Source organism: Alexandromys fortis, unplaced genomic scaffold (genome assembly GCF_014885135.2).
Source record: "Alexandromys fortis isolate MF-2015 unplaced genomic scaffold, M_Fortis_MF-2015_v1.1 scaffold_218, whole genome shotgun sequence".
In the NCBI taxonomy this organism is placed as follows: domain Eukaryota; kingdom Metazoa; phylum Chordata; class Mammalia; order Rodentia; family Cricetidae; genus Alexandromys; species Alexandromys fortis.
In genome coordinates this window covers 240,429-260,485 of record NW_026068112.1, presented here as the reverse complement: position 1 = coordinate 260,485, position 20,057 = coordinate 240,429, and the positions used below count along the sequence as shown (strand labels likewise).

The 20,057-nt window shown below is 43.6% G+C and overlaps 1 protein-coding gene and 1 long non-coding RNA gene across 4 annotated transcripts in view; one reads left to right on the top strand and one right to left on the bottom strand.

Annotated features, from left to right (window-relative positions):
- Otud7b (OTU deubiquitinase 7B) overlaps positions 1–19,937 on the top strand; it is a 53,010-nt gene extending 33,073 nt beyond the window's left edge. For all 3 annotated transcript variants that reach the window (XM_050124594.1, XM_050124593.1, XM_050124595.1), the window contains 8 exons: positions 1,237–1,338; positions 1,942–2,069; positions 10,969–11,081; positions 11,803–11,930; positions 12,346–12,495; positions 12,985–13,099; positions 14,318–14,402; positions 15,997–19,937. In XM_050124594.1, the coding sequence (XP_049980551.1) occupies positions 1,237–1,338; positions 1,942–2,069; positions 10,969–11,081; positions 11,803–11,930; positions 12,346–12,495; positions 12,985–13,099; positions 14,318–14,402; positions 15,997–17,181 (2,006 nt within the window). In that variant the 3' untranslated portion in view covers positions 17,182–19,937. The remainder of the gene's footprint in view (positions 1–1,236; positions 1,339–1,941; positions 2,070–10,968; positions 11,082–11,802; positions 11,931–12,345; positions 12,496–12,984; positions 13,100–14,317; positions 14,403–15,996) is intronic.
- LOC126489989 (uncharacterized) overlaps positions 5,017–20,057 on the bottom strand; it is a 27,821-nt gene continuing 12,780 nt past the window's right edge. The window contains exon 3 of the long non-coding RNA XR_007589070.1: positions 5,017–7,671. This is a non-coding gene — a long non-coding RNA (uncharacterized lncRNA). The remainder of the gene's footprint in view (positions 7,672–20,057) is intronic.

Sequence of the window (20,057 nt, the reverse complement as noted above, 5' to 3'; positions counted from 1 at the left end):
CTCAAAAATGGAAAAAAAAAATCCCCAAGAGGGCTAGAGATATGGCTCAGAATCTGTTCTTCCAGGGACACAGGTTTTGTTTCAGTACTCACATGTAAGCCTGAAGTTGTCTATAACTCTACTTGTAGGAGAGCCAGTGCCCTCTTCTGACCTCTGAGGGCACCAGGCATTCTTGTGGGGCATAGACATACATGCAGATAAAACACTCATACACGTAACTTAAATAAATATTAAAAAAGATTTTCAGTTCTAATGGAAGGAAAATTGGAGGTTGAAAGTGGGGACATGGAAAGGGAGTTTTTTCATTTCATATCCATTTAGAAGCTAGCAAGTTATCTGGGCTAGTGAAATTATAAGCCGTTTTACCTTTTGTAAACTTTTAATTGCTCAAGGAAAGACAATTTTAAGGGTCATTTGTAAACTAGCTCCCTCCTGTAAGTCCTGACTTGTGAGATTGCCGTTCACAATTGAGTCTGATTTACTTGGATGCTTTATGTACTTTTTGATTATAACTTTAATGTCACACCGCATACCTGCAGAGTGCTAAATGATACAGACATATACCATACATAGTTTTTCTTTTGTTTATGATTCAGTTAAGTTGAGCTTTGCTTCCAGTGTATTTACCAGTCTTTTTGCCAGAGTGAAGGATTCCAACAAAGTAGCTAACAGTTTCAGTCTGAGCACTATTGACTTTTGGTGCCAGATTAATTCTTTATTGTACATGCTACCTTTAGCATTATTTTATGTTTATAATATAATATAATGTTCTCTCTGGTCTCTGTGTGCAAGATACCAGAAGTATGTACCTCTCTACCAATTGTGACAGACTTATCTTCATACATTGGCTAATGATCCCATGAGACAAAACTGTCCTTCCTTAAGACCACTAATCTAACCAGTCATCCCTATACATTCTAACTGTAAGAAAGACTATATAGAGAGCCACAGAGGCTGGACTTCATGTTGTGTTCCTATAATCTCAGCACTAAGGATGCAGAGGCAGATGTACCAGTAGTTCAAGGCCCGTCATGTTTAATGAGATCACGTTTCAAAATCATAATAATAAATAATAACAACAACAACAATACAGAGCATGCAGTATCTCTATTGGGAGGCTTAGGCAGAAGGATCATGTGTAACAAGACACCCATCTCAAGGGGAAAAAGAGTAGTTTTATTCCGGGCTGTCTTCTTAATCCACTTCTCTCCTTTTCTCCTACTGTTGTGTCTGTAGGGCGTTTGAATTGGTGGGTCAGTGTGGACTCCACCTGTCAGAGGCTGCTTCCTTTAGCAACTACTGGAGATGGGAACTGCCTCCTGCATGCAGCCTCTCTTGGTGAGTCTTAAAAATGGTCCTCCCTCCCCTGTAGAGAGAAAGCAGTTGAGCCAAACATCACGTGTAGGATTTCATCTCAGGTCAAGTGATGGCTCACAGCAGACTTAGAGAGATGGGCAAGCCTTGGCTTGGCTTGTTGTCCTTAGAGATGGACAAGCACAGGGCTGGTTTAGGCTCCATTCTGAGCTGAGCCCTAGGAGTAATGAGCATAGTAAGCAAAGTTTGTGTGGCTATATACATGTGTGGTGGCAACATTATACTTGATTATTCTTCTACTTGGTCCTTGTGACACTGACTTTGGACTCACAACTCCATATATTTGTTCTTAGCTTTGGAAGGGGTCCCCATTTTCTAGCTATTTCATGAGCTCTGATGCTGATGCTGATGGTCATGGTGCCATACCAGTCTTACTGGCTGTTGTGTTTGGTTTGTTAGATTTGCTGAGGAGTAAGGGCTTCCTTTCAGGAGTTTGGGGGATGTATTCTATCCTCACCATCCTTTTTTGAGGCCCTGGGTTTGATCCCTGTCATCACAAAACAAAGGCTGGATTAGTAAGTGGAGCTGAATTAAGACAGTGTCCTGTGCCTTGCTTTCTCCCCACAGGGATGTGGGGTTTCCATGATAGAGACTTGGTGCTGAGGAAAGCTTTGTATGCACTAATGGAGAAGGGTATCGAGAAGGAAGCATTGAGAAGACGCTGGAGGTGGCAGCAAACACAGCAGAATAAAGAGGTGGGTGAGCTTGGGTGGGAGAACCCTGTTTCCAAAGTCTCCTAGTGCTGGATTGTGTCTTCCTGTGTACTTCTGAAACTCACAGAAAAGCAGGAAATGCCACAGGACAAGTGCCTTCTTATCTACTAAGACCAGCTAATTGAGGCCTGTACCTGCGAGAGAAACCTGTGGTTTCTAACATTGTGCCTCTTAGTGGAAGGGTTTTTGTTTTGCTTTGTTGTTTTAATGCGCTATGAAAATTTCATATGATTTTTTTTTTTGAGACAGCATTTCTCTGTAGCTTTGGAGCCTGTGTTGGAACTAGCTTTTGTAGACCAAGCTGGCCTCAAACTCACAGAGATCTGCCTGCCTCTGCCTCCTGAATGCTGGGATTAAAGGTGTGTTCCACCACCGCCTGGCTTCAATTTCATAGGATTTTTGTACTTCATTTTGTATTATTAGGCTAGATTATCTATCCATTCATCCATCCATCCATCCATCCATCCATCCATCCATTTGTTGGGGGGCTGCATACATTACTACAATGTGTATGTGGAAGTCAGAGGACAACTTGTGGGAGTTGGTTCTCTCCTTCCACTGTGTGGATTCTAGGGATCAAAACTCAAATCATCAAGCTTGGTGGTAAGTGCCTCTATCTACGGAGTTATCTCACCTGCCCTAGATTAATTTTCAGGGTTGGTAGCAAGTACCCTTAACTGCTTGCCACCCATGTTTTTAATTCTTGTGTAAATGCTTGAATGTTTTTAATAGTCTACAACTTTGTTCTTCAGATACTTAGCTTTGGTTTGATTAAAACATGTAAAAAGATACTTGTTAAGTTGAATTTAAATATTACTGTTCAGAGATTTGGCTGATATTGTGATTACTTTTATATAAGAAATTAATGATGGATTTTTGTTTTGTTTTTCGAGACAGGGATTCTCTATTTAACAACCCTGGCTGTCCTGGAACTTGCTGTGTAGATCTCAATTATGACTATTAAACCTATTATAGTTACTTTAAAGATAGAGTTAGATTCTGGAACTGTTTATCCAGGAGAAGCAGAAGTAGCTAAGTTCCTTTCTGTGTTTTCTGCTCTTCCTTTTGGGGCATGTGTGCATAGACTAGAGGCTAGTGAAGGAGCAATCTTTTTATTCCTTTGGTGGCATAACAAAAGTCTCCCACTGGAAATGTGTCATTCATAATTGTCTTGCTTGAACTTTGATGACTTTATCCCTTACCTTGGGAGCAGGAAGGAGATGACCTGAGATAATTGAGTTTTAAGATACTCATTCTTTCCTGTTTCTTCTTATATTGTGTTAAAATTGATGGTAAAACTTGTTGGGAGCGTCTGCCACCTAGTGGCTGTGTGTATTAAAACAGGAAGCCGAGGGGCTGGAGAGGAGCTCAGCTGTTAAGGGCACTTGCTTTTGTGGAAGAGCTCTGCTGACTCACAGCTGTCCATAACTCCAGTTCCAGGGAAACAGTGCCCTCCTCTGACCTCACTGATCACCAGCAAGCATGTGGTGCACGTACATACATGCAGGCAAAATACATGCATAAAATAATTAATATTTTAAAAAAGAAAAGCCAGGCAGTGGTGGCACACATCTTTGATCCCAGCACTCAGGAGGCAGAGGCCAGCCTGGTCTACAGGGTGAGTTCCAGGATAGCCAGGGCCACAGAGAAATCCTGTCTCAGAAAGCCTGATAGGAGAGGAGGAATCAGAGCAGGTCCTCCTGGATGTGTATGAAAATGGCATGAGCATTCCATATATAACTTCTGTATTGTCCTCTTCATTTTCATCTGAAGTCTGTGGTAGTATTTTACAGTTTGCCCAGGTCATTACCTATATAAGTGTGCACACTAAAGTCAATAAAAATCTTTTCAGTTTGAAAATTACTTTGCATTTTTATTAAAGTATTGTCAGCATAGCTCTAGCCCTCATCCCATTTGTTCTGGTGCTGTTCATGTGCCCACGGTGGTCACATATGTGCTGGCAGGATGGAGCTGAGGAGTGAAACTCAGTTTTTTTCTCATTTGTTTTATCTTTTTAATTGTTTTTATTGAGTTATATACTTTTCTCTGCTTTCCTCCCCACTCTCCTCTTACCCTCTCCCATGGTTCCCATTTTACTCAGGAGATCTTGTCTTTTTCTACTTCCCATGGAGATTAGATCCATGTATGTCTCCCTCTTAGAGTCCTATTTGTGGTCTAGCTTCTCTGGGATTGTGGATTGTAGGCTGGTTTTTCTTTGCTTTATGTCTAAAAGCCACTTATGAGTGAGTACATGTGATATTTGTCTTTTCTGCGTCTGGGTTACCTCGCTCAATACAATGTTTTCTAGCTCCATCCATTTGCCCACAAATTTCAAGATGTCATTATTTTTCCCTGCTGTGTAGTACTCCATCGTGTAAATGTACCACATTTTCCTTATCCATTCTTTGGTCGAAGGGCAATTAGGTGGTTTCTAGGTTCTGGCTATGACAAATAATGCTGCTATGAACAAAGTTGAGCACATGTCCTTGTGGCACAATTGAGCATCCTTTGGGTATATACCCAAAAGTGGTATTTCTGGGTCTTGAAGTAAGTTGTTTCCTAATTTTCTGAGAAATTGCCACACTGACATCCAAAGGGGCTGTACCAGCTTACATTCCCACCAGCAATGCAGGAGTGTTCTTTTGTCCCCATCCTCTCCAGCATAAGTTGTCATCAGTGTTTTTGATCTTGGCCATTCTTACAGGTGTAAGATGGGATTTAAGAGTTCTTTTAATCTGCATTTCTCTGGTGGCTGAGGATGTTGAGCATTTCCTTAAGTTTCTTTCAGCCATTTTAGATTCATCTGGTGAAATTCAGTTTTAATGCGAAACAAAATATACTGATAAGATAAACTTAATCTCTCAAAATCAAATCATCACATGTCCTAAAGCCTTTTCTTCTGTTTCTCTGTTCTCTGTCTCTCTCTCTCTCTCTCTCTCTCTGTCTGTCTCTCTCTCTCTCTCTCTCTCTCTCTCTCTCTCTCTCTCTCTCTCTCTCTCTCTCTCTCTTCAATATGGAGTCTCAATTAGCCCAGTCTGGCCTCCAACTTACTTTGTAGCTGAGAATGACCTTAAACTTCTCATCATCCTCTGGGTGCCAGGATTGTCCATAGTTATTGGAGTATACCACTATACCCAGTTTATCTGATACTGCAAATAAAAATCAGGGCTTCGTTAATGCTAGGCAAGCACTCTGCCACCTAAGCTGCATTCCCAACCCCTAAAGCCTATATATCTTAAAGTCATTTGGCTAGATGTTGAGGCATGTCTGTCAGGAGGTTTACTGTGAGTTATCCAGTGAGACCTTGTCTAAAAAAGCAAGAAAACAAAGCAAATTATTCGTATTGCTATACATAATCCTTTAATAAAAATTATAACTTCACTTAGCATGGATTTATTGATTATTGATCATATAATAGGCACTGGGCCATGTTGCATAAAGCATGATTCTTTCTTGTAGAGCACTAGAATAAAATGGACATTTAAAGATATAGAGCAAAACAGACATAGTGTAGTGTCTTGTTTCCTGTTGATTTTTCAGTCTCACTGGTAGCCTCAGTTGGTTTGGCACCCTCAGGGATCTGCCTGTCTCTTCCTCCTGCAGGTGGTGTCTCTAATAGAGTTCTATAGAACAGGTGAGGAGAGATCCATAGGAAGGAGGGACTGTCCTGGGGAAGACTCAGAGGAGAGCTTTGCTATGAAGGGTGAAGAATTGTTCACCAGGCACACTGGAAGTGGTCATTACAGGCAGGAGGAATACCTATGGTAAACAATCAGAGTGGGAGGCAGTGCTCTTCAGGAGCAGCCCTGATAGAGGGGAGACTGTAGCTGGAGACTGTCTCTACCCAGTCCCTCTGGACTGATCCCCACAGCCACTTAGGAAATAATCATTCTGAGGCTTAATAGTAACTATAATTGGCCAATGGCTCAGGCTTCTTACTGACTAGCTCTACATAAAAATTAACCCATTTCTAGTAATCTGTGTATTGCTACCTGCCCCGTGGCTTACTAATAATGTTCTGGCATCTTACTCCTCCAGCGACTGCTGGCATCTCTCTGACTCCATCTTCTTTCTCCCTCTCTCTCTGCTTGGATTTCCTGCCTAGCTATATTCTCCTCTGCCATAGGCCAGAGCAGCTTCTTTATTAACCAGTGGTAAAAAAATAAAACATATTCACAGCATACAGAGGGACATCCCATATCATCTCCCTTTTCTGTCTAATTAAAAAGAAAGGTTTTTAACTTTAATATAGTACAATTACATATAACAAAACAGTTATCAAGCAAGAATTGCAGTTAAAATATTTAGTCTATTTGTATTTGACAAAATTAAATACTCCATCATCTGTTTTATCTTTGTGAGTCTAAAGTTTTATATTTATCTTTTATCTTAACTAAGGAAAACTGTAATTATAACTGTTTAGTCTTCAACTCAATCAAAGACCCGAGAAGGATCTAATATTACCTAATCAAACAGGAAGTGCATTGTAAGCATTTTCCAAAACTCTAGAAATGACAGAGATATCTGACTTAATGGACAGTTGTCCAAAGTTCTTCTTCAATGTTGGGGCATCCATCTTCAGCCTATAGGCCTCGAGTATCTGGCAGATTTCTCAGTGAAGCAGGAAATTTGAAGGACTGTCCTACTTATTTTTGCAAAATTCATCAGTCACTTTCTTCTGTGTCCTACAGAATGTCTGGCAGACTCTTTCATGAAGCAGGAACCCTGAAGGACTGTCCCACCTTGTCTTGGCAAGTTCAGCAGTCATTTTCCTATGGGTCCTGCATGTTCAATTTATATAGCATCTTGTTAAACAGTCCAGTAAAGAGCAGTTTCTCGCCCAAATGTCTTGTCTCACCACATTGAAAGCAAACTCCATAAGGAGCAGATGTTTCACATCCAAAGAATTCTAAGTTTATTAAAACATTTTAAATGCCATATTCTATAGATCTTTGAAGTGTTTGAAGATGACCTATCTCTCCATCTCTAGAAAACCTGACTAATGTGACGTTTGACTATGATAGATGACTATTCATTTGTATTTTTACCTATACATTATATTTTAAATGAACTACATAAACATAATACTTTAAACGAGAATAGAAATATACATATAGAAATAAAGAAAATTGACCTTAAATTTATACCAGTAAATCAAAATATATACCAATTTTTTGAGGTTAACAGTTGTTTTTGTATTAAAGTAGATTTAATAATCTACCTTTTTAAAAATTGTTTTCATATCATATCCTTTTTTCTCTAGAAAGAGATTGACTATGATCGTTAATAACCAACCCCCTTTAAATGAAAACAAACATTCATAAATAACATTTTGGTAATTTAGGCGTAGTTTTTTATTCTACTTCTGGCTGATTGGGGGTGTTGGTAATCTCATGGGATACTTGAGAAAATTTAGAATACCCTGACTGGGGTATTTTGTATGGTTGGTCCATCTCAGCCAGCAGCCTGGAAACTGTTTTGGATATTGGATCACCTGGGCCATCACTCCCATTGGAGACCTCTTGGGAGGTCTTGCTCAAATCAAACCATGGTAACTTGAAAGGAATCCACAGCCTCTTGTCACCTGTGGAAACAAAAGCACAACGTCTTTTCCCATATTTTGAAGTCAAGATATCTGCATGTTGCTTTAGCTTAGCAGCCCCCACAATCAACTGTCTCTCTGTAGTTAGCTCATTAACAGCCAAAATTTCAAAGAAAATGTAATAGTATACATAATCCAGACCCTCTGTGATTTTCCATCTTTTTTTTTTTTTTTTGGTGTACTGAACTCAAAGATTTTCTTTTAAATTCGAGAGACAACAACATGTGGCAACATCAGAAACGGCATCTCTGACCAGACAGTGCTGGCAGAGCAGAGTTCATCACACATGGAAATATACGGCCATCCGGGTTCAGTCTCTGAGCTGATTGAAGCTCTTCTGCTTGGTGATTTTCCATCTTTATGTGGTTTATTTTTCTTTATATTATTTTTACTGTCTCTTTAAAGACTTTAATTTTATTATTTTATTTTATTTCGAGACAGGGTTTCTCTGTGGCTTTGGAGCCTGTCCTAGAACTAGCTCCTGTAGACCAGGCTGGCCTCAAACTCACAGAGATCCTCCTGTCTCTGCCTCCCGAGTGCTGGGATTAAAGGCATGCACCACCACCACCCGGCTTTTAATTTTATTTTTTAAAATTATAACTGTCTATTTCCACTTTCTTTCTTTCTTAAGCCTGTGTACATTGTTTAAACATGTTGTGACCTATTTAGAGGTTTGTTTTTTTCTTTCTTTCCCTGAATCTGTTTTTATTGTGTATCTGTAATTATTTTCTGACCTGGAGAATTTTTAAAATACTAAGCAGGCATTGCTAGGATCAACATGACAGCTTAGACTGTTGGTTCTGCCCTATTGGCTTTCCAACATGGCGGAGGTAAGGTCACCGTCAGTTCTGGGAGCCATAGTCACCACCTGTGGGAAGCAGCAGGTCCATGCCACCATCAGGCAGACTGTAGCATACTGGCCATAAACATTTTGTCTGTATGAGTAAAAGCTAATTTCACCATGCAGTGCTCTCTGTGGCTTGGAGACACCTTTGTGTACTGTGGTGGGAATCTGCCACGCTGTGTTCCAGCCTGAATGCTGTCCTGTCTCTGCACCATGGCCTGCATGAGGGACACAAAGTCTATGCGTTTCAAACCCCACCCCCCCAAGCTTTCTCAGGTCTTATGTGGAAACTTGAGAGTTCCACGTTGGTGCAACAAATATAGTTTTCCTTGTTAACAAATTCAGAAAAGAAACTTATAAATGAGGTGTTACGTATATATGGTTGAAAGATATAAAAAGATAACTTTGGGTTGTTAATACAAGTTAGGATAGATAGTGAATTAGGTACAACCTTTTGGACTCACCAAGATAGGATAGTTATGGAGTATTTTCTCTCAATTTGTCAATTGCTAATGGATCAGACATTGTTGTTATTGCCTGTATATATTGTATATAGTTATTGTACTTATTAATATTCCTTAAAACGGCGGCGGGGCGGCGTGGGTGTGTGGACAAACACGGGATAGACGGCACGCAAAGGAAGAGACAGACACGCAGCTCCCACGTGGGTGCGTTTAATGGGGAGAGGGGAACACGATAAGGGCGGGACGTGCAGACACACGAGGAAAAAGGGGCAAGAGAGAGAAACCTCGTGGAGCGCTCGCTTTTAACTGCGGGCGCAAGGTTATCTGGGAGTGATGGTCTTCACCTGGGCGCGCCAGCGCGCACAGGTGAAGGGAAGTCTGGGAGCTGTAGTTTCCAAGGAATAACACTTATTGTATATAGTTTTTCTTATATTAGTTATAACCTTTTTTATTTTAGACAAAAAAGGGGAAATATGGTGATATTTTGTTTGTGCGCTAACAAATAAAGCTTGCTTGAAGATCAGAGGACAACGCTAGCCACTAGTTAACCACAGAGGTCTGGAGGTCTGTACAGACAGACAGGAAGTGTTATGGCTGGACAGAGAGAAGAGTATAGGGTGGGAGGGGACAGGAGCTTGGCCTTTTTTTGGCTGAGGAGTTAGCAAAGTAAGTGTTGGCTGTGGTTTGCTCCTTTGTTTCTCTGATCTTTCAACATTTGCCCCATATCTGACTCTGGGTTTTGATTATTAAGACCAATTAGACTTCATGCAACAGAAGACCAGTGCAGAGAAGGGGCAGGTACAGGTAGGCTTTGTATACCACGGGCAGTAAAGATTCTTAGAATATCTTCTCAGGAAACAAGGCATTAGATTTTCATCACTGGGGGGAAATGCAGTAGCCTAAAAAGAATGGATCTGAAGAATTCAGAAAAGCAGAGAGCGCTGCATTGCACGGCGTGCTTAGTAAGTGTTGACAGAGGCATGCAGGTGTGAGGTGAGTGAAGGAAGAGGAACCTCAGCCAACTCTCTGGGTCTTAGTCTGGGTATCTGGGTGATAGTTGGTACTGTTCGATAGGTAGAAATATCGGAAGAAGAATGAGTATGTGAGGAGACAGGACTTTAATTTAAATTCTAAAATAATAGAATTTAAAGTTGCTTTGGATAGGTTGCATTTTTTTTGTAGACAGGTATAGAACAAAAAATGAAAAGGAATTGGGAGAGGGCTGACTCTGGAGTCCTGAGCACCTAAGTGGAGTCATCAGAGTAAAGCAAGGCTCAAATGGTTACCCAAACCCCAGTTTTGTGGTAAGGAGAGTTCAGAGAATAAGAGAAGGCAGTGGTGTGGAAGCTAAACTAGAACACTCAAAGAGGAAAGTACTCAGAGACTGAAAAGAGAGCCAGAGTCCACTGACTGTCAGTTTAGTCAGCCAGGTGATGTACTCTGTGTGGACGGGGTAGTAGCAGAGAGAGCAGAACTAGGAGTCAGATTGCAACACGTGAGAAAGGGACAGAAGATTAAGAAATGTGAGATTACTAGACATGGCAGCATGTCCCTCTAATCCCAGCATTTGGGAGACAGGTGCAGGAGGACCAGAATTGTAAGGCCAGCCTCAATATACGGCTAATTCAATGACAATACAAAAGATTCTGTTTCAGAAAGAAATGAGATAGGGCATGGTGACGTGCCTATAGTCCCAGCATTGCAGAGGCCGAAGCAGGCCAGGTTGGTCTACATAGGGAGTTCCAGGACAGCCAGAACTATACAGTGAGACCTTGTCTCAAAACCAGCCAACCGATTTTATGGGTCTTGACTCTGAAAAGGAGAAGAAATTTGCCTCTGTGTAAGTGTAAACCAAGTGCTCAGAGAATAGAGAGTGGATGTCACGCTGGGAGGGTTGGGATGGCTATTGCCTTTTGAACCTAACCTCTGCTTGCCCGGTGTGCCTTCATTACTGTATGATTTCTTTCATAGTCGGGACTGGTGTATACTGAAGATGAATGGCAGAAGGAATGGAATGAGCTGATCAAGCTTGCCTCAAGTGAACCCAGAATGCATCTAGGTACCAATGGAACCAGTGGTGGTGGGTAAGTGTTTGCAATACTCCAGGCCAGGAGTGTGGGAATACAGTGGTAGGTAGACATGCAGGAGCTGCAAGAGCCACACAGGAGATGGCGTTGATCCAGCCAGTGAATAAGTGAAGCTAAGTAATAACAAGAACACATTTAATAAACTTTAGTTAAGCTGCCGAGTAGATGGAGGTCTCTTCCATGACGTGTCTGCTGTGTGGATTGTGGTGGTCAGGAAAGCAGGATGGAGCTGTGAGTTTATGTACTGGATCTTGGATAGAGAGACATGGGAGTTGAATATTAAGGGTGAGTATTAAGAGATGGGGATCACTTCCAGATTGTTGAATGTTTATTTATTTTGTATGTGTGTGCGTGGGTGGAGGAGTGGTGAGTGCTTGCGTGCATCACAGCACAGAGGTCAGAACACAGTACCAGGAGCCAGCACTTTCCACTGTCTGCAGTGTGAGTCTCAGAGATTGAATTAGGTCGTTAGGCATGATGGCAAGCAAGCTCCTTTATCCTTGTCACCAGCCCCTTACTTCCAGACTGGTAACACCATTTGAACCTCATGCCTTTTTCTTGGACTTCGTGATTGGTAAAGTGGGAGTAGATTCAACCCTGTGCCCCAACATAATCTGCAGGGCATTCCTTCCCCTTGCTTTGGAGCTAGTCTCACGACTCTTGTTTCTTCTTCTCCCTTCTGCTGTGCCTCCTCCATTCTCATCTCCTGTAACTGTAGAGTGGAGAGTTCAGAGGAGCCAGTATATGAGAGCCTAGAGGAATTCCATGTCTTTGTTCTTGCTCATGTGCTCAAGAGGCCTATAGTGGTCGTGGCAGACACCATGCTGAGGGACTCCGGCGGGGAAGGTGAGTCAGCCGGCCAGTCCTGTCATTCTACCTCCAGACTGTCCCTTTTTACAGAGACTTTGGCTGGACAGAACAGAAAGACAGACAAGGAGATATACAGACCTTTGGGGTGGGTGGGGGCTTAAAATAGTGGAAAATCCTCAAGAGATTCAAATGAAAGCTGTTGGGATTAATTGGGATGGGTGCTCAATTCAAATATGGGATTGAGGGGCTAGAGAGATGACTCCACAGTTACGAGCTTGAACTGCTTGTGGGGACCCAAGTTTAGTTCCTAGAACCCACGTTGGGCATCTCCAGGGGACCTAGCATTCACAACAGTTGTGTGCATGCCCCCACACAGACACACAGGAAGTGGGGTAGAGAGACAACTGCACAAGGGCCTAACCTTAGTGACAGCCTCCGTGGTTTCCTGCAGCATTTGCCCCTATTCCATTTGGAGGGATCTATCTCCCCTTGGAGGTCCCAGCCAGCCAGTGTCACCGATCTCCTCTAGTGCTCGCCTATGACCAGGCCCACTTTTCTGCGCTTGTGTCGATGGAGCAGAAGGACAGTGCCAAGGAACAAGGTGAGGGTCCAGTTCTGTCTTGGTTTTGCTCTGTGTTATTTTTACTCAAAAGTGAAAATGGTAGCTAAGAAGGAGGAAACAAGTCCAGACGGTGCCAGCTTTTGTTTTTTAAACCAAGCTATACAATATTGCCAAGAGTTTTTAGCTTTAAAAAGTGGGGGTGGTTTGGTGAAAAGGTGTGTCTGTCCCTGTTCTGGAGTAAAGGTCTCTTCTAAGGTACCAGCCTTCTAAGGCCTACATTGCTGCACCTGTCTGCAGAAAGTAGTCTGGTGCTCTGGCAGAAGTCCAGGAGATTAATAGGCTAAATTGTGTACTGAGTGGTGAGGGGAAGTCCTTTGGTGAGGGGAATGTACTTCACTTCTAAGGGTTGAGGGTGGATGAACTACAGTCTGTCACAGGCCTACATATGAGTCAGTGAAGTCAGTGCGTGTTCATTTGCCTTCTGTGCTTCCCAGAAAGACTTCTTGACACGTGTTTTTCCCTCCCCAGCTGTGATCCCGCTCACAGATTCAGAGCATAAGCTGCTGCCCCTGCACTTTGCTGTGGACCCAGGAAAAGGCTGGGAGTGGGGCAAAGATGACAATGACAATGTCCGATTGGCCAGGTGAGGCGAGTTTAGCCTTTCCGTATGCACTGTAATTGCGCTCTCTTCCATGTGCAGTGGCCATGTACAACGCTAGGACGGTCACATCCTTGGTCTGGGCTTACTGGGAAGGGGGAAGAGACGGAAGGCAGGCCGGGCATTGGGACACTGGGCTTTTGCAGCTGCTTTGTCTTCCTTCTTTTCTTAGAGCAGGACAAATGTTCCTGCCGATACATCCCAGAATCCTCAAACAGTGCTCAGAAAAGCAAGACACCCAAATTCCATTTGATTCTCCTCCCCACTTTGGTTTTTTTGAGACAGGGTTTCTCTGTAGCTTTGGAACCTGTCCTGGAACTAGCTCTTGTAGACAAGGCTGGCCTCGAACTCACAGAGATCCGCCTGCCTCTGCCTCCCGAGTGCTGAGATTAAAGGCAGGCGCCACCACTGCCCAGCTAATTCCTTTTGATTCTAAGCCAAAGCAGAGGAATTTTAAACAAGTGACCAAAATAGTCTGCTCCTAAATTTCTTTTTGGTGTTTAGATAGCAAGGAAGATGTGTTCTTTCTCATCTGCTTCTCAAAGCTGCCTCCTTGTGGTCTGGTAGCATCTTCTCCCACTTCCCTCCACACTGCAGAGATGTAGCTGTAAACACAGGTCCCTTACATCTTACCTAGTGCCTCCCTTTGGGAGCTGCCTGAGAGGGTTTGATTTTAAAGTCTAGTGCTTTATTTTTTTTTTAAAGATTTATTTATTTATTCTGTGTACAGTATTCTCAGTATTCTGTCTGCATGTATGCCTTCAGGCCAGAAGAGGGTACCAGATCTCATTACAGATGGTTGTGAGCCACCATGTGGTTTCTGGGAATTGAACTCAGAACCTTTGGAAGATCAGGCAGTCTTTTAACTGCTGAGCCATCTCTCCAGCCCCCAAGTCTAGTACTTAAAAAAAAAAAAAAGTCCTTAGAACTGAGCATTGTGGGTGGGCCATATCCCACATGGTACTCAGGAGGTTGAGGCAGGGGAATTACTGCAAGTTCTAGGCCAGCCCAGACTACATGAGTCCCTTCCATTAAAACAAAAGGAAAACTAAAAGCTATAGTCCTCACTTGATTGTCAGAATGCCAAATGATGTCACAGCAGTGACAATGACTGCTGTCTGGTGTCTGGACACTGTGAGTCCTTGCCAAAGGACTGCTTGCCTTTGAAGTAACAGCTGTTTACTTTTCTTCCCTCCTTCACAGTATCATTCTGTCCCTGGAGGTCAAACTACATCTGTTGCATAGCTATATGAATGTGAAGTGGATCCCACTGTCATCTGATGCACAGGTGAAGGCTGCTCCCACCCATAGCCCTTTGTGTCCTCACTGTCAGTGACAGGAAGAACAAGGAGAGCCCGTGAGCTCAGTTAGAAATCTGTTGTAGTACAGTTGATGATGACGTCAGAGCATGCCCTCCTCCTCTCTGTCTTCAGTCACTCTCTGCTTCCTTATTTACTTTACTCTTTGACTCCGTGGAGATTGAACCCAGGACCTCTACCTGCTGATGTGTGCTTCACCACTGAGTGACATGCCTGGCTCCAGACTCTGCTTCCTAATACTAACCTACACTCCTTAAGAAACCTTTCTTCTTTTTCCTCTAAATAACTTGAGATTGTCATTTCTGTGTCCTGCCCCTCACTCTTTGGATAGATCTTTTTTGGGCACCAGAAAGAGAGCCAAAGATTCCTGGTCACAAGTTCAGGAGCAGAGGCAAAGCTGTGAACTCCGCAGATGGAATCTACAAAAGCAGTGCTCAGGCCTGGGCGTTTGTGCTTAGTTAAGGCTTCCTTGAAACGAATTCTGAACAGAATTGGACATAGACAGACTTGTAATAATGAACATACTGGTATCTGCAAAAAAAAATTTCCAGCTAAGCAAAGTAGCAAATACCCTTAGTCCCGGTGTTTTGGGAAACTGAGGCAAGGAGATTATGAGTTCTAGGCTACCCTGGATGGTGTAACAAGACCCCATCTCAAATGAAAGAAAGAAGTAAAGAGGGAAGGGAGGGAGGGAGGGAGGGAGGGAGGAGAAAAGGAATGAAGAAAAGGAAGAGAAAAGGAAGAGAGGAAAAGAAGGAAGGAAGCAAACGCCCCTGCTCACCCAGAGGCCATGCATTACAGTGCCTCACTGCTGTGAAACACTCAGGTTCCCTCTTGAATCTCCTCATTACAGAAGGAGATCAGACTTCAGTGAGTGATGGAAAGTTAGATAGTAGAGAAATATCTTTTCTTGGCCCATGACCATCTGGCTGAAGCCAGAAAAGGACAGTGGCCTCTTGAGTGAACTTTGTCATACTAGTAACCTTCTCTGGAGCTAGACAGTCACTTCACAGATGGTGTTCATGGTGCACTTGCCACCTGTTCTAGTTTGCTACCTGTTGCTGTGGTAAAGATCATGACCAAAGAGTTGATGCGGGGAGGAAAGAGTTTATTTGATGTATGTGTTCTGATAGCACTCCAGCATTGTTGTAAGCCAGGGCGGGAACATAGAGGCAGGCACTGAAGCGGAGGTCATGGAGGAACGCTGTTTACTAGCCTGCTCTCCTGACTTCTCTTACACAACCCAAGACTACCTACTCAGAAGCAGTACCACCCACCGTGAGCTGGGCCCTCCAACATCAGTCACTAATCAAGAAAAGGCTCCTCAGACTTGCCAGCTTGCCAGAATGATGGGGGCAGCTCTTTAACTAACATTCCTTCTTCCTGGATGACCCTAACTAATATCAAAGTGATAAAAGCACTAATCAGGATAGTACCCTTTTTTGTGTGTGGCCAATAGCAGAGGTGACAGGGAGCCCTGTAAACTGTTAGATAGGTTCCGTGCCTGTGGAACTCACCCACACCAACCAGTGAGGTAACTGTCAATGGTGCTCTCTGTTACAGGCTCCTCTGGCCCAGCCAGAGTCCCCCACAGCCTCAGCTGGAGACGAGCCCAGGTCCACTCCTGAGTCTGGAGAATCAGACAAGGAGTCAGTTGGCAGCAGTTCTACCGGCAATGAGGGCAGCAGACGGAAGGAGAAGTCGAAGCGAGACCGGGAGAAGGACAAAAAGAGAGCAGATTCTGTGGCTAACAAACTGGGCAGCTTTGGCAAGACCTTGGGCAGCAAGCTTAAGAAGAACATGGGGGGCCTGATGCATAGCAAGGGCCCCAAGCCTGGAGGACTGGGGAGTGGGTCTGGAATAAGCAGTGGTACCGAGACACTAGAGAAGAAGAAGAAGAACAACTCATTGAAGAGCTGGAAGGGTGGCAAGGAGGATGCAGCTGGGGATGGGCCTGTGTCAGAGAAACCCTCATCTGAGTCTGCTGGCAATGGAGGGAGCAAGTATAGCCAGGAAGTGATGCAAAGCTTGAGCATTATGAGGATTGCAATGCAAGGAGAGGGCAAATTTATTTTTGTTGGAACCCTGAAGATGGGCCACCGGCACCAATATCAGGAGGAGATGATCCAGCGCTACCTTGCAGATGCTGAGGAGAGATTCCTGGCAGAACAGAAGCAGAAGGAAGCTGAGAGGAAGATCATGAATGGAGGGTTAGTTAGTGGGCCTCCTCCAGCCAAAAAGCCAGAGCCAGATGGTGGGGAGGTCCCGCCCAGTGACCCCCCAGCAGAGTCGAAGGCACTGGCATTCTCTGCTGGTTACCCTGGGGGCTTTACTATCCCGCGACCTTCTGGGGGTGGAGTCCACTGCCAGGAGCCCCGCCGGCAATTGGCAGGGGGCCCATGTGTAGGTGGCCTTCCACCATATGCCACCTTTCCCAGACAGTACCCTCCTGGGCGACCCTACCCCCACCAGGACAACATCCCATCTCTGGAGCCAGGCAAAGATGGAGTTCACAGGGGTGCCTTGTTACCACCCCAGTTCCGTGTGGCTGATTCCTATAGCAATGGCTACAGAGAGCCCCCTGAGCCAGATGGATGGGCTGGAGGTCCCCGGGGCATTCCCCCAACCCAGACCAAATGCAAACAACCGAACTGCAGCTTCTATGGACACCCTGAGACAAACAACTTCTGCTCTTGCTGTTACAGGGAAGAACTGAGGAGGGGGGAACTGCTGGCGCATAGGTTCTGAATGGGTGGGACCTGGCGGGAAGGGGCTAAACAAAGAAAAGTTAAGCTCATCTCTGGCTCATCAAGACCCGGCCCCTGTGTTGATGGGGCAAGTGCAGAAGTGTTTGTGGGAGCTGGAGTGCTGGCAGGCTGGCGAGAGCAGGACAGGGCTAGTACTACCTCAAGGGCTGTACTACTCTTACGCAGTTTGGCTTGAGACTGCAAGACAGAAGGGGAAGACTATCTCATAACCTCTTGCCCTATCCCAGGGCCCAAGGGAAAGTGGGGAAATAATTGGTGTGGGTGGGTGGACATCTTGGGGGAGGAACCTGGAAAGAAGGTTTTCAGTCAGTTAAGGAAAAATAGACCAAAGTTCATTGACTTTAGAAAAAAAGCACATGGTGATGGAGTTGGGAGCATAGGGCGAACCTGAGAACAAGTTTGATCCTGGTCTGAATTAGGTAGATGTCAGGCATGTGTGCTTGGCCTACTTAGAAAGGGTATTTAAATCCCAGTGAGTGGAAATAGGAACCTTCAAGGGGGATTCTTTGCCTCGTAAGTGTTATGTTCTTCTAGATAGTCATCTGTCATCTGTTCTAGTTTTAGGGGAGATTGTCTATTGCCCCCATCTTTTCCTCATCCATTTTGAGGACTAAGCTCAGCTAAGTTAAGAAGTTGTGATTTAAAAAAAAAAGTTTTTATTTTAAAAGCAAGTCCCTTTGGGGGAGAGGAGGGTGGTAAGAGCAGCCTTGTGTGTGGGCTTCTCTTCAGGTGGGTGGGTACAGAGGAATCTATTTTTAACTACTTAGCAATAACTATATGTGGGGTTTGAGTGCACTGAGGAAGGCGGAGGAAGGCCAGACGCTCGGCCAGACTGTTTGAAACAATACCAAAACCCTATACAGAGTTCTTGTCCTCTGCGGCTGCCTTTCTAGAAAAAGCAGCTTAGTGTACTAATTTTTTAAAGAAAAAGAAATAAGATCCTGACAAAAAAATTAAAAATTACTTACCCCCATCCCCATTTAAGTGATTTTTTTTTCTCCTTCCTGTCTATTGCTGGAGAATGAACTTAACATCCTGGCTTCTTTTGTTAAGCCATAGCTGACCTTAATCTATGGTTAGTTTATTAAAATAATAAAAATACTTTGTAAGAAGAATATTTTTGATATTAGGACTGGTATTGAAGTGTGGGAAGGGGCCTTTTATAAAGGTAGCTAGAGAAATATATTTTAGTGAACCGTAGCCACAGGCCCAGATTAGCCCAGTGAGCGGATCTGCCTTTGGATTTCTCCCTTTTCCTGAGCCAACCCTGTTCTCCAGAGGGGTGGAGTGGCCCCAGTGGTGAGAGCGCCCTTGCAGTTTGCACAAAGCACAAGTCTGGACAGCTTATGCTCTGACCAGAGCCATTTCTAAGAGCTTTAAACCAGAAGACTATCTTTCACCAATTGTCCTTTTTCCTTATATTTTTTTTTCTGGGGGAAAAATCATCTATGCAATTATGTACACTTGTGGCTGCATATGAAGAAGAGGTGTGCCTGGAGTGTTAACTGGACTGTGTTCTGGGCTTTGATTTCTTTGCTGAGTGAGGGATGTCATCACCCACTAATGGAATGTAATTCTCACATTTGATCTAAGTCACAAATGGCTGTGTGTGTCTGTGTGTGTGTGTGTGTGTGTGTGTGTGTGTGCATGCACGCTTGAAGAACCCTTGTCTACATGTTTCTTCTGCCTAGTTAGGAAAATGGTCACACACCTCGCCTTGATAATGAAGCTAGTCAAAAATTTCTCAGTGAAATTTAGTTTTTCCCCTCCAAAAATTTGAAAGTCACTCACTTCCATATCTACCATATCTGTTGATTTAATAATTTCCTATCATTATTTTTAGGCAATTTTTTGTTTGTTTCTTTGATATTTAGTACTGGCTGGCCAGCCTGGTACTTGCTATATAGACCAGGCTAGCCTTCAACGCATAGCCACCCTCCTGCCTCAGTCTTCTGAATTGTGGGATCTAGGCATGAGCCACCACACCCAGGTTTCTTTAAGCTGGAACCTAATATGGGACAAGCATTTCTGACTGGTGTATAATTTAAAGGTCTATTCAGAAATTGAGGTTTTTTTTGTTTTTTGATAGGGTCCTACTCTGTAGCCTAGGCTGGCCTCAAATGTATGACCCTCTTGCTTCAGCTTCCCAAGTGCTGGGGTCACACCGTCAAGTATAGAAACATAATATAAAACCCAGATTGGCCAAAACATCAAAATCTTGGAATATAACAGGAATTGGTGTTAAGGTAAAGAAGTGAGCCCTGAACTGAACAACTATGAGGACAAATCCTATTTAAATTTTGATACGTTCATAAAGTTTGTTCTTTTTAAACATTTTTTGATTTTTTAAAAAATATTGTATCAAGATAGTATTTATCTTGATTCCTGGGTTTTAAGCACTCCTTCAGTTTTTCTCCCAAGGTGAATGAATGCCTGTGCCTTGTTCTCATCCCTTTAGACTTGTCGCGGTTCCTGGAGTTTGAATGACACTGGTGAGCCTCTCCCTTCTGACACTACAGACACCATGGTGTGCACTGCTCAGTCATTCTCCCGTACCCTGCATAGATGCCTGCCTAAGTGGATAGGAACAGAGACCTGGCAGGGGTTTTCCTATCAAGTAAAACAGGGGAGTTGCTCTCCCTGGACTGCTGTGTTTGGACTTGATCTGTTATTAGATTGTATTTACCACTCTTGTTTTTAAAAACTGAGGACAAATGAAGAGAAACAGAAACCTTGTATCATGTTTGTTTTTATTTATATGGTACCCAGTCTTAATTGTTTGCCTTTCCAAAGCAAAAATAAAAGGAAGTTCCAGGGAAAGGGAAGGGTGTTCTTAGATGGTGTGGAAAATGGGTC